We start from the raw sequence: 13,811 nt of genomic DNA, 5'->3' as shown, positions 1-13,811 counted from the left end.
GGAAACGAGAGTTCAATTCTCTAACTCTGCCATGAAACCCACTGGGTAACCTTGGGTGAGTCACACATTCTCAGCCCAAAAAAACCCTGCTGTGATTGGTTTGCCTTAGGGTCACCATTAGTCAGAAATGACTTGAAGGCACTCAGTTACAAGAACAAACAGAGGGACTTTCTACTAAAATTAGTGAATCATAATAAATTGGTGGTTGAAGGGTCTAAGCTTTTGAGTTCTCTAGAGTTTTTCCTCTTCTTCATGGTACCATGCCTGATTAGGATTTCTGAAGAACATGTCTGAAGAAACAACCTGTCCAATATTTTACAAACACACACACACACGTGTAGTGGTTTGAGTGTTGGACCAAGACTCTGGAGGCTAGGGTTAGAATTCCCACTGTGGCATGAAACCTACTGGGCAACCTTGGGCAAATCACACTGTCTCAGACTCAGAGGATGGCAGTGGCAACCCCTTCTTGCCAAGAAATCCTATGTTAGGTTCACCCTAGGGTCGCTATGAGTTGGGAATGACTTGAAGGCACAGAACAACAACAACAACAACAAATGTGTGTATGTGTGTATATACATAACCAGTTAAAAGAGCATAAGCATACAATCTGACCCCCCCACACACACACACACACTTAACCTCTAAAAACTCGGGACACTTTCCCACTGTGTTTATTCTTCTCTTACCTTTTGTTGTAGCATTCACTTTTCAGTGAGTAACATTCTATCAGATCATCATACGATATTTTTCTTGGAATGAGAATGGTTCTTTCTCTGCTTGCCAGAATTATTGATTATCATTTAAGGACAAGGGTAAAAATCTAAAAAGAGATACAGTTTAAATAAATTTTCAAGATAATATAGTGCATAGCTTCCTGTTGAACTATGAGAAAAACAGCAACATGTAAACTATGATGTTTCTCTTCTTATTTGGGGAAAATTAGAAATAACAACTTGTTGCATTCTTACTGCCTAACAGTGCTGTACAGTATAGCCTTTGTTTCTCTCAGTGAAAAAAACAACCATTATTCCTCCTCCTGGAGAGACCTGCAGGAGGGCAAGAGAGAGTCTAAGGAGATTATCACATGAGGCTAAAAAAGTGGAATTTTCACAGAAGAAAGCATTTGACTGGTACTTATTGAATGATGTCATGTCCATCCTGCTGCTACTTTGCATTCAGTCAGTTACTATTGTGCACTTTTTCATTCAAAGGCAAAACCTGCCAATAGGCACTTAATGTTGCTGCTACTCCATGAATGCCTTGGTGCTCCTTTTCAGGGCAGTTTTGCTTCCCCGGCAGTCACGTGGTGTGAGCAAATGGTGATTCTGCTTCTCTCTCCTCCCCCGTACCGCAATCCTGGCTACCAACACCTTCCCCAAGCCAGCTGCTGTGTATGAATGTGCTTAGGAAGTGGGGGAGGAGAAACAGCCCTGGCCAGCTTTTTGAGATGGCAGGCTGCTGGGACCATTTGTCCCCTTCCCCATAACAAGCACATTCACAGGGAGCAGCTGGCTTTAGGACAGTGTTGGCAGCTGAGATCACTTGTCCCATTGCTTCCTCCTGGAGTACATGGCTGGTATGTGAACATGCTGGGTGGGAGCAGTCATCACAGCCATTCACCTCTGAAGCTGCTAAAGTTGCTACTCCTGTAAGACATTCACATACCAACACTGTGCTCCAGAAAGAAGCTGCTGTGTGTGAATGTCCAAACTGGCTAAACATTGAGTACATGGCACCTCTTGGTCTGGTAGTGCAGAAAACAGAGCACACAACCACAGGTCGCTAAAGCATGATTGTGGTGGAAAGTGTGATAAGAAATGATGTTAAACTGGTGTGCTTTCATTGTTAAATTAGCAGGATTGTGGTGGGACAGGAGGCTGGTGAGGCTGGTCTCCGGAGAGACAAAACACACACATTTTAAACTTCAGCCAGTATCCCATCACTGTAACTTCTAGGCTATATCCTCATAGATCTGAATCATACCCTATATTAGTTTCTTTGAACATCTTGCAGCTTGCTTTTCTACTTCTTAGAGCAGAACTGCTGCTTTCATTCTTTGCACTCTTTTGATTACAAATCTTTCTTGTGTTGCAAATTCTTTGCCTAAGTTGGGCATGCCATTTGCTTCTAGACTCTGAGCTGAAGAAATGAAAAGGGGAAGGCAAGGAAATATTATCCCAGGCACATGCAGATAGTTTTTGAACTGAAGCTCTATAAAATAGTGCATGGCTGGCTGTGATTTTACCATTTGACAAATGATCTGTAGGAGTAATGATTGTGATGCTTCCAAGGAAAGTGCCTCTATACAGTTCAAGAACTATAATTACGTTCTAAAACCAGAATATCAGAATGTGTGTGGCAAGGAATACTCAGAGGTTGTTTTGCCAGTTCCTTCCTCCAAAATATAGCCTACAACAGCTGGTATTCATTGGCAGTCTCCCATCCAAGTACTAACCAGGACTGACCTGGCTTAATTTCCAAGTTGCTAATAAATTGTGGAGAGCAAGCCGATTGACACTGATGTAAAAGCTGAACATCTACAATTTGCAGTTTATAACAGCAATGGTAGTGAGATCACAGTAAGTTAGAGAAGAGAGAAAGAAAGATTCTGGGTACCAGAATCCTGGAAATTTCACTTTGGCCTGTTACAGACTGCCAAAATAAAGCTGCTTCGGGTCTCTTTGGAGGTATGCTATTTAAATGATGCAGAGTCCGGAGGTCGCGCCAAAGCCACACTCCATTCCTAAGCACTGGAGTGCAGCTTTGGTGCAGCTTCCGGATTCTTAGGATGCATGCATCATTTAAACAGCATACCTCCAAAGAGACCTGAAGCAGCTTTATTTTGGCAGTCTGTAACAGGCCATAGTTAGAGCACTATGATTCCACTTTAACTGTTGTGGTTCCTTTTTATGGAAACCTGGAATTTGCAGTTTAAGCAGAGATCTTCAGAATTCTTGGCCAGGGAACACTGTGCTTCAAAGAAAATGGAAACACCAGAATTCCTTAGGATGGAATCATGGCAGTTAAAGTAGAATCACAGCACTCTGTCTGCATAATGAGAAAGTGCCCTGTAATTTGGAGACGTCTAGGGATCATTTGGTTTTTGAGAGGGAAGAGTGAAGCAAAGGAGAATCAATCAAGCTAAAACACTCTCATGGGAGCTGGCAGACTCCAGTCCTTCATACTTTTTTCTCATTGCTTGCCACTGTCCTGCACCTCTTTGATAACTTCAGGGCATATGATCTCATGACATAACAGTCTCATGGCACCAGCAAAATGTTGTTTGTGTTAAATAGTGTCACAGAGCTTGTAGCATGGGAAACATTGGCTCTTTTATATTTTAAAGGCTTCAAGTCAAGAATGATGTTCTATACTGGATTGTTCCCTTTTTAAATAAGGTTTTCCCCAAAATAATTGAAATAGGCTGCCACCACAACCTGAATAAACTCACCAGAATCCCCCAGCTGTGTGAATATTTCATAAACTCTGTTGTGGAGATCCATGGCTGGTTCTAGAATAATAAAATGTAAGGGCAAGCAGTCTGGATTTATTTTCCAAAGTTCTGAGAAATGCCGTGTGAAATCCTACAAAACCTTGTGAACTATCTGCCTTGGATCCTTCATAAGGAGAAGGATGGGAAACATCAAACAATCAAATAAGTATCCTTGAAAGATAGCAGGTATCATAATGCCTTTGCCACTTTAACACACGAGTAATGTTTTAGTGAAAAATTCCAGAGAAATCACTTTTAAAACACCTTTAAAAAGTTCAAATATTACAGGTCTGCACTAGATGAGGTAGAGGCAGTTGTTTCTCTCACTCCTTGTATAAGCTGCCAGTATTTGCTTTAGTAAAAGCCTCTCCCTACTTCCCTTATCACAGCCCCTTAAAAATCAATGTCTCCCCTTATTTCCACACTTCACACTTCCAAAGGACAGAATCAATGTCATTTGTTACAGATGACACAGCTCTAATATAGCCTTTACATTTGAGATGTTGCTCTGAAAACCTCACTGCTACAAAGGGATGAATTTATTATTTCATGATGCTCAGCATGTTCCATCAACTCAGGCAACCATATCAGCATGTATTTAATAGACATCATAGTAGCAATAGTTCAGTTAGGTGATTTTAGACCCTCACTAGTCTTGTGATGAGGTGGGCCAGGGACGTAGCCGGGGGGGGGGGGTTCTTAGGGTCCGGACCCCCCCTTCCGTTACATAAAATGAATAGTGTGTGCTGCTGCGCCGCCGCACCCAAGCCCCATTATAATGGTGGCACTTAGTCTGGACCCCCCCCCCCCTTCCCAAAATCCTGGCTACATCCCTGGGTGGGCTCTTTAGATTGAAATGTATGTTACTACAAAAGTCATACATGCCTCTCTTTCATTTTTTTTTAAGATGGTAACATGTTTTGTTTTACTCACAGTAAGTAACTAGCTTTACTGTGTGTGGGTCTCCTGCAGCTCATTCTGCTGACTTGTGCCCTGGACCTCTGTCCCAAAGTCATATGCAAATGTAACAGCTCTAGAGTGGTTATTAACTATGATCTATAAACTAATCAGTCAAGGAGATGTACAAGAAACAGAAAAGGGGAAATTACCAGAGATGAATTCAAACAAATAGCTAGTTTGTGTAGGGAGAAAGTCAGAAAAGCTAAAGCACAGAACCAGTTCAAGCTTGCTAGAGAGGTTAAGAACAATAGAAAAGGCATTTTTGGTTATGGTAGGGCTGCAGAATGGGGAAGATGGCAATATACTAACAGGGAACAACAACAACAACAACAACAACAACAACAAGGGGGGGCAGAACTACTCAATACCTTCTTTGCCTCAGTCTTCTCTGAAAAGGAGACCTGTGGGGACCAGTGGAGTCCTAGGGACAATGGAGCAGATGATGCAGCAGGGTAATGCAGCACAGAAAAGGTAAATAAGTAGTACAGGAATATCTGGCTACTTTAAGCTAGTTTATGTCTACAGGACTAGATGAACTACATTCAAAGAATTGGCAGAAGTAATCTCGCAACCACTGTCAATAATCTTTGAGAATTCCTGGAGAAAAGATGAGGTCCCAGCAGATGCAAGGGCGCAAATGTTGTCCCCATCTTAAAAAAAAAAAAAAAGAAGATTCAAATAATTACCACCCAGTCAGCCTAACATCAATACCAGGAAAGATTCTAAAGCAGATCATGAAACAGACATTTGTAAGCATTTAGAAAGGAATGCCATAATAACTAAAAGTCAACATTGGTTTCTGAAAAACAAGTCATGCCAGACTAATCTTATCTCTCAGTTTTAACAGTCACAAACTTGGTAGATGAAGGGAATGCTGTGGATATAGCATTGATTGCAGTAAGGCCTTTGACAAGGTTCCCTATGAAACGCTTGCAAAAAAAAAGCTAGAAAATGTGGTCTAGACAATGCTGCTATTAGGTGGATTAGTAATTGGTTGACCTACCAAACCCAAAGGTACTCAACAATGTCTCCCCCTCATCCTGGAGAGAAGAGACCAGTGGTGTCCCACAGGGTTCTGTTCTGGGCCAAGAAGCAACATCTTTATCAGTGTCTTAGATGATGATACAGAGGATATGCTTATCAAATTTGCAGAGGTTACTAATACCATTGAGGACAGGATCAGAATTCAAAATGGCATTAACAGATTAGAAAGCTGGGTCCAAACTAGCAAAATGAATTTCAGCAGGGAGAAATATAGGATGCAGCCTGCCGGCTCCATTCGTGGGCTTGTCAGACTCGGACTTAAGCTTCCACGCATGGCAAGCCTAGGGACTTAAAATGGCACATATGCTGTGCCACACACAGGAGTGCACAGCCATAGAAATCAACAGGGCTTGAAGTCCCACATTTTTTGCCATACGTGGGTCAGGGTCCAGAACGGATCCCCCGCATATACAAAGGGCCCACTGAACTATACTTGGGCAGTAAAAGTACAATGCAGAGATATAGGATGGGTGACACTTGGCTTGACTTCAGTACATGTAAAAGGGCTCTAGAAGTCTTAGTGGACCAGAGGCTGAACATGAATCAGCAATGTGATGCACCAGCTAAGAAATCCAATGCAATTCTAGGCTGCAGCAGTAGGAGTTCAGTGGTCCCTGAACTTTTTTGGACTACCATCCCCTTTTCTCTTGGGCAACAACCCTGGCAACCTGAATAGACAACTGGCCATCAAAAAAGTTGAACCTGTTATACCTCTGACTTCTGCCATAGCCACTCTACAATTTGTTGTTATTTTAAGTATGTCTTAATTGTGAATTGTTTAATTGTATTGGGGGGGGGGGGTATTGGGATGTGGTATTGTATGTTTTAATCTGTAAGCCGCACAGAAAGGCGGGATATTAATTATTATTATTATTATTATTATTATTATTATTATTATTATTAGCACCCCCAATGCCAGTTTGTTGATATTGGGTATACTGTTCTACTGCAAATTTAAAAGAACAAGTCTTGGTCACTGCTCCCTTTGCACCCAGTCACCCTGGGATCAGCAATTGATTAGCTGGCTGATCAGTGACAATAAGCTCTTGGCCATGCCAACCTTATGGTAAAGGTGAAAGGCTTCTCAGTCACTGCTGAACTGGTGCCTTGGTAGCTGTTCCCTTTGCACCCAGTCATCGTCAGAGCAGCAACCAAGCAACTGGCTGATCAGTGACCAAGAAGCTTCTCACTCACTCCAGCCTTGTGGCAAAAACCAGGGCAGGCAAGAAACTTGTTGGTCATTGCTCAGCCAGCTGCTCAGTTGCTGCTCCCAAGATGACCAGGTGCAAAGGGAGAAGCAACTCCCTGGTGAGGAAGGACTTTCAATCCTTCTTTGTTGGGGTGAAGAGGGGCTCAGCCAGTCTATGTATAGTGGGTTTACAAAAGCCACTTTCTCTGGAATGGAGACTGGCCCGGAGAGGAAAAGAACTATTTTACCTACAGGAACTACTCCAAGGCTAAGCATGTCTTCTAAGAATCAACCCTGGATATTCCTCCCCTCCTTCCCTAGAGACATCCCCTTTGCTTCTTCTGCTACCTCTTCTCTCAGCCTGTCCGATGAAAGAAACCAAGCCAAGTCCTGGCAAAACTCAAAAGGCTTAAGCAAAGTCTAAAATGTGAAAGCTCAGCTGCTTCTTCCCCACTGACACATGTTCTAATTCCTTGCTTCAGACATAGTGTCTCAATATGTTGCCTCTTCAAGCCACAGAAATGATGCCATGCACCCAAACTTCACAAGAGTTTGTTGCCACTACTAGTGAAACATGTGGCTAAGAGAGTGAGCTTGCCTGGGCAGTTAAAGAGCAGGAGACACCACCACACAAAGTTAGGCTTTGTAGTGATTTTAAAGGACCCTGAAAGTAAGTTTCATGCAGCCCTCATCCCACTCATGGTCCTAAAGGCAATTAGTCCTCCTTGTCTCTCTTGTGCCCCAATACTTTAACTGAAGGGTACCTGCTACCCCCTTCCCTGCCCACCCACCCCCTCTGCCCCTTTCCCCATCACTGCACCTGAATGTTTCATCACCCCCAGGGGACTACCAGCCATTTGGGAATCACTGGTCTAGATTGAGGGAAGTAATAGTACCATTCTATCTGCTTTGGTCAGACCTCACCTGGAATACCATGTCTGGTCTGGTTAGCACATTTCAAGAAGGATGTGGACAAGCTGAACATGTCCAGAGTGGGGGTGACTAAAATGGGGAAGGGTCTGGAACCTGTACCCTATGAGGAGGGGCTTAGGAGCTGGGTATGTTTAGCCTGGAGAAGAAAAGATTAAGGGTGACATAATAGCTACGTTTAAATATTAAAGAGGTTTCATATTGAGGATGGGGAAGGCTTGTTTTTTCTGCTCCAGAAACTATAAACAGAGCCAGGGATGTAGCCGGGGGGGGGGGGAATCTTGGGGTCCGACCCCCCCTTCCATTAGAAAAATGAATGGGTGTGGCTGCTGCACGCCGCCCAACCCCATTATAATGGTGGCACTTAGTCTGACCCCCCCCCCTCCTCCAAATCCGGCTACGTCCCTGACAGAGCATGGATTCAAGCTACCACAAAGCGTATCCACCTCACTTAGGAAGAACTTTCTGGTGGTAAGAGCTGTTCAGCAGTGGAACCCTCAGAATGTGGTAGAGTCTCTTCTTTGAAAGTTTTTAACCGAGGCTGGATGGCCATCTGTCGAAGCTTTGATGGGTGTCTTCCTGCATGGTAGGGAGTTTGACTGGATGGCCTTTGTAGTCTCTTCCAACTCTTTCTATGATTTTAAGCTCATGTGTTGGCCTTAGACAGACGACTGCCTCATTGGGGGTTTGTTTTTTGCATTCAGGTCATTTCTGATTTATGATACCCCCAAGGTCAACCTCTCATGTAGTTTTCTTAGCAAGATTTGTTCAAAGGGAGGTGTCTTTGACTTCCTCTGAGGCTGAGAATGCATAATTTGGCTGAGCAAGAATTTGAATCCTGGTCTCCAGACTCATAGTCCAACACTTAAATTACTACATGCTGGCTACCTCCTTGCTGTTGTTGTTTACCTTCAAGTTTTTTCACCTTATGGGAACCCTATGGCATCCCTATCATGGGATTTGGGAGACTGAGAGTGTGTGACTTGCCCAAGGTCGCCTAGTGGGTTTCTGTGGCCAATCATGGTATTGAATCCTGGTCTTCAGAGTTGTAGTATAGTGCTAAAAGTACTATACTATACTATACTATACTGGCTGTCTCCTAACCTTATTCTGAACATATGAACACAGGCCAACTATACAGACTTACCATATAGGTTTGTTGTAAGGATTACAAATGTAAAGTAGATTGAGTGCTTTAAATATTTAGACAAACTGTTCGAACATCAGTGATCAACAAATATTAACAAATATGCTTGGCAACCTGTGCAAACATCAACACATAGCAAGTCTGTATTCACATAATATTGTATAGTCTCCTGAAATTAATTGTTGGAGGCCATCAGTCTGGTGAACAGCAGGCGAAATAAGAAATCTGTGAGAATATCCCTCTTGCTCTCCATTTCCATGAAAGGAAAAGTAGAAGAAGAGCCTTCAATGCAAAATGAAAAGCTAAAAATCACACTAAACCATTTTTTACAAAAACTGATTAAGTTGCCTAGCTTTTCACCAGTGAACAGTGTGAAAATACACCCACATAAAAACTTTAAGAACTTTAAACATGCAATTTAAGGATGCTGAATAAAGAAAAGACAACAAGAATTACTAAATAAAATAATAAGTTAGCATAAGATATTCTGTGATCCATCCCTATTGCAGGTTCTGCCCCACAATTCCTAGGGATGCAGAGGAGAAAGAGTGGGTGTTGTGCACAACAAAATCTGTTGTGCTCACACTGCATTCCATGTAAACTATGCTGCAATTCTCCACAGTAACAAATATGGATTACTGGCTATTTTTGTTGTGTTTCACTTTTGTAAAACATAACTTTCACAGTATTTTTTTTAAAAAAATACTTATTTTTGCCATTTGCATTATAATTGAATGAATCAAATACACTAAATCAAAGAATCAACATTTCCCAGCACTTTAGACATATTATCTAGCATTAGGAAGATTACTTGTGAGGCAATTCTTCAAACAGATCTTTGCAGGGGTTTGAACCAAAACTGCTTGCTTCCAGAGAAATTGTATGAAATTGTTATACACTGATTAGAAGACTGTAGTGCTGTAATCATTCTGTTCAGCCGTCATTCTGATCTTGCGTTAATTAAATTAAAACATGCAATCTAGCAAGCAGGCAGCTGTACATTATTACTGATGCAAAGGAGCAATGATATGCAAATAGCAACACTGCTTCCCCGCCCCCTCTTCTGGACTAGGAGGTTATTTCATACTATATTATTGAGGGTGTAAAACACTTACAATCTCCTAACATTCACCAAAGATTACTGAAAATTCTACTTGAAGTGCCAGCTTCCTCCCAAGATTTGCTGGTAAGCGAGAATTCTGTTGAAGTATGGGTAGATATTCCTCAAAAAAATGAGATAATTCCAATATATCTGATTTTTACCCGTTTTTATTTCCACACACACACACATAGCCTTCTATGCAAGCAGAGTATTCCTACCAAAAAGAGCACTTCTAACATATTGTGTCAATATGCTCTTTCCTCATAGAACTGTTGTCTTGGAAATCATACCAAAGAGCCTCCCTGTGAAAGAATCCACATTCTAAACAGGTAGTCAGTTTCAGCTTGCCTTTAAAAACCTTCATTGAAGTAATGTCCTCCATCTTCCAAGGATCTTCACACTATTGTCAAACTGCTCTTAGTGTCAGAAAATTCTTCCTCATGTTTTGCTGGTCTCTCTTTCCTTGTAACTGGAATCAGTAAGCCTAACCCAGCAAAAAAACAAGCTTGCTTTATTTTTTACATGACAGCCCTTTAGGTATTTTAAGATGTCTACTGATCATCTCTCAGTCTTCTCCAGCCTAAACTCATCCCTCTCAACTTTTTTTCATACCCTTTACCTACTTGGTCACCTTTTTCTGGACACATTCCAGCCTGTCATTATCCTTCTTGAATTGCGGTGCCCAAAACTGGGCACACAGCTCCAGTTTAGGTCTGACTGAAGCATGATAGAATAGCGTTATTAGTTCTGTTGATATGGGCACTATACTTCTGTTGATGCAAGCTATGTTTGCACTGGCATTTGCTTATTTGTTTGTTTGTTTGCTTTTTAAACACCACATCACATTGTTGACTCATGCTTAGCTTGCAGTTTACCAAAACCCCTAGCTCTTTTTCACAAGTACTGACTTCAGGCGAGTTACTATACATTCTATTTTTGTACATCTGATTTGTTCAGCTAAAAATAGTGCCTCAAAGTTAGGATTGTCCATAGCATTATATTTTTAGTTTCTATGTATGCTTTTGAAAGGTGGACAGTGAAGAAAGTTAATAGGAAGAAAATCAACTCATCTGAAATGTGGTACTGGAGAACAGTTCTGCAGATAGTGCGGACTGTTAAAAAGTCAAATAAATGGGTATTAGAGCAAATCAAGCTTGAATTCTCCCTAGTAGCCAAGATGACAAGGAAACCACAGCCCTGAATCTGCAAGATCTGAGCCAGGCTGTTGAGGACAGGGTGACTAGGACATCTCTCTTTCCCAGGGATGTTATGAGTTGCAGTCGACGAGATACCAGTTAACAATAACTATACATCACGATTTCACATAGTGAACCTGCCTAAGAATTACCACTGAATTAACTTGCTTTCCTTGGGTTTTTTGTTTGTTTGGTTTGGTTTTTTGTTTTTGTTTTTTAAACCATTATTCAACTGTGTATGAGCAGCTGGAGAAACCCTGTATATTAAGATTGCTTTGGGGAAAGAATCCCAAGTGCCACTTTTCCTTGGTAGCCAGGAATAATTTTATTTGAGATGCTTATTTTTGGTGTGTGTGTGTGTGTGTGTGTGTGTGTGAATTACAGCCTTGGAGAAATAATACTGCATCCTCAAAACTAAGTGCTGAGCACAATTCGTTTTGTAAAATGTGTACAAAATGTTACCCTTAGGATTCAGGGGGCCTCAGAGTGCTTGCCTTGCAAAAATCTGGACCTGCTAATAAAGACATTTGAGATCAGACTGCACGGGGAATGTGTATTTGCCAAAATGTATACAATATATCTGCATTATGATTTATTGGTGTGTATAACATAAAAAGAAGATCAAGACAGCAATAAACCAGAGGAAGACTGGTTTCATAAATGTTCAACAATATGTGAGTCTTGTCTGATTCTGGTTGTTTGGTTTTCCCCTGCAGCTTAACCTGTACTTTTTATGTCTGGTTGTGTTTCTTCCAGATGCCTCAAGAACAGTACACACACAGGAGTGCCATGCAGAGCTCAGAAGGGCCACATGTGTACAAAGTGGGGATTTATGGCTGGCGGAAGAGGTGCCTCTATTTCTTTGTGCTACTCCTAATGATTTTAATCCTGGTGAACCTTGCTATGACCATCTGGATTCTCAAGGTTATGAACTTCACAATTGTAAGTACAGGATACTTAGGTTCTATGTATTCCACCTTGGGGCAGGAGAGGTTTAGAGTTTGATGGAACCTTTCCAGGCTTTCATGTTAGGACATAGAGCTGCAAAGACTGAAGAAGCAAACTTGTCTCCGACCTATACATATAGCAAGAACACCTTGTAGACTTCCTGGAAACTTCCTGGCTTCTTTTGGAAGGATTTAACAGAAAGGGGGGAATGATAGGTGAAGATGCAGAATTTTTTCTGGCATGCACAGATTTTCATTTTTCTTTTCATTTATTTTCAATCGCAGTTGTCAACATTGTAAAAGTTAACTGTTACTGATCATTTTCTGTCTGTATGGGGAATTCACAGTTTGGAAGTGACAGATTACAAGTAACAGATAACTGCAAGGAGTTACTCTGTGGAATAATGAGGCTGGAACAAAATAGCATTGCAGTTTTCAGATGCAATGTAACAAGTTTCAAGAAAGGTCTTTTACTGGTAATTAATGTTTTAGTGACTTTAAGAAAGTTATTTTTAAAGAGCATTTTAATGTATTTTTAGCAGGATTTTGACACAAAGTTTTCAAATGTTGTGACAGCCTCATTTGAATGAAAATGTAAATTAATGAAAAAGTTATGAGCAGTACAACAAGCAATGCAATTACTGTTTAAACAGCAATGAGTAATGACTGCTGATTCCTTTTACTAATGAGTAATAAGAATGAATTCCTCTTTAAAAACAACTTTCCAGCCTCTGGAAAAATTACTTCATCTTTTCATAAGTCAAATATAGTCACATAGAAGGTAATATGAATTCTACAAATGAATGGGGTCCTACTATGTTTTTTTAAAAGTAGAAAAGGAAGAATAAGTTGTATTTTTATTGAAAGGAAGCATATTTTAAGAAATGATTCTTTTCCTTTAAAAGTTGCTTATGTGTCTGTATAGTGAAACAGAACAGATTCCACTGGGGTAGTGAGATTTCCCTTGTAATGTTCTCCAGCTTTAAAAACAAACTACATCCCATTCCCTAGGGAATAAAGCAATAAAATCAGATTGGACTGAGCATGAAGCTTCTCTAAGAAAAAAAGAAGTTTGAGAATGTACAGTAGTCTTATGACAAAACTGTAAAGGTAGCTTTCATTGGCTGGTTTATGGGAAGAAACTGGTTTTGTTTTATTTTGTTTCAGTTTTGTGTCTTGGTAAAAGGCCCTTATGGGAATAGCAATATTATCTGGCAGCCATTCCCTTTCCCTATCTTCTTTCTTGTAAGGTCAGATCAGACCAGACCACCTATCTTGTTCTACACACAATCAAAAGATTGTTTAAATTATAAATTGCACATTATCCTTACTCAAGAGATAAAAACCACTGCAACATCCTGTACTTCACAGTGATTATATAAAGCTGGATAGTGAAATGAATACAACATGCTGAAACTGAATTATTGTTCTGATGTATATTTTGGATCTAATACGAAACAGTTTGCCTCAGATGCTGCTGCAAATAATCACACATAACAACAAGTTTGGAAGAAAGGCCACAACTTTATTAGCAAGCAATTGGTAAGGGTTGGCACCAAGCATGAGGTCAGGATCTGCGAAATCAAACAACCCCACGTTTGTCTGATTATCCAAAAACCTGGCACCCACCAGGCGCTTGGGATGACCTAGGGGCTAAGGAACACAACTTGACCGCAAAACATGCCATGCGTTCACATATTCACTAAGCTCCTAGTCACCGGGAGACGCTCCCGCATTATGGCCCCCGCAATGGCCATACGCCTGCCCTATTCGCCCCCGGGTACCTATTGACTCCCAACC

General features: G+C 41.1%; 1 protein-coding gene across 7 annotated transcripts in view; it reads left to right on the top strand.

Moving 5' to 3' along the window:
• The window catches only part of SGCD (sarcoglycan delta), a 719,570-nt gene that overhangs the window by 407,581 nt on the left and 298,178 nt on the right, over nucleotides 1–13,811 (top strand). For 6 of the 7 annotated variants that reach the window (XM_042451267.1, XM_042451262.1, XM_042451266.1 and 3 more), the window contains one exon: nucleotides 11,821–12,006. In XM_042451267.1, coding sequence (XP_042307201.1) covers nucleotides 11,821–12,006 — 186 coding nt within the window. Of the gene's footprint in view, nucleotides 1–10,133; nucleotides 10,198–11,820; nucleotides 12,007–13,811 lie in introns of those variants that run through there. The other variant, XM_042451269.1, reaches the window with a different exon arrangement.

This window comes from Sceloporus undulatus, chromosome 2, assembly GCF_019175285.1.
Source record: "Sceloporus undulatus isolate JIND9_A2432 ecotype Alabama chromosome 2, SceUnd_v1.1, whole genome shotgun sequence".
Lineage (NCBI taxonomy): Eukaryota > Metazoa > Chordata > Lepidosauria > Squamata > Phrynosomatidae > Sceloporus > Sceloporus undulatus.
Note: the sequence above shows the minus strand (reverse complement) of the source record. Positions and strands in the feature narration are given on the sequence as shown.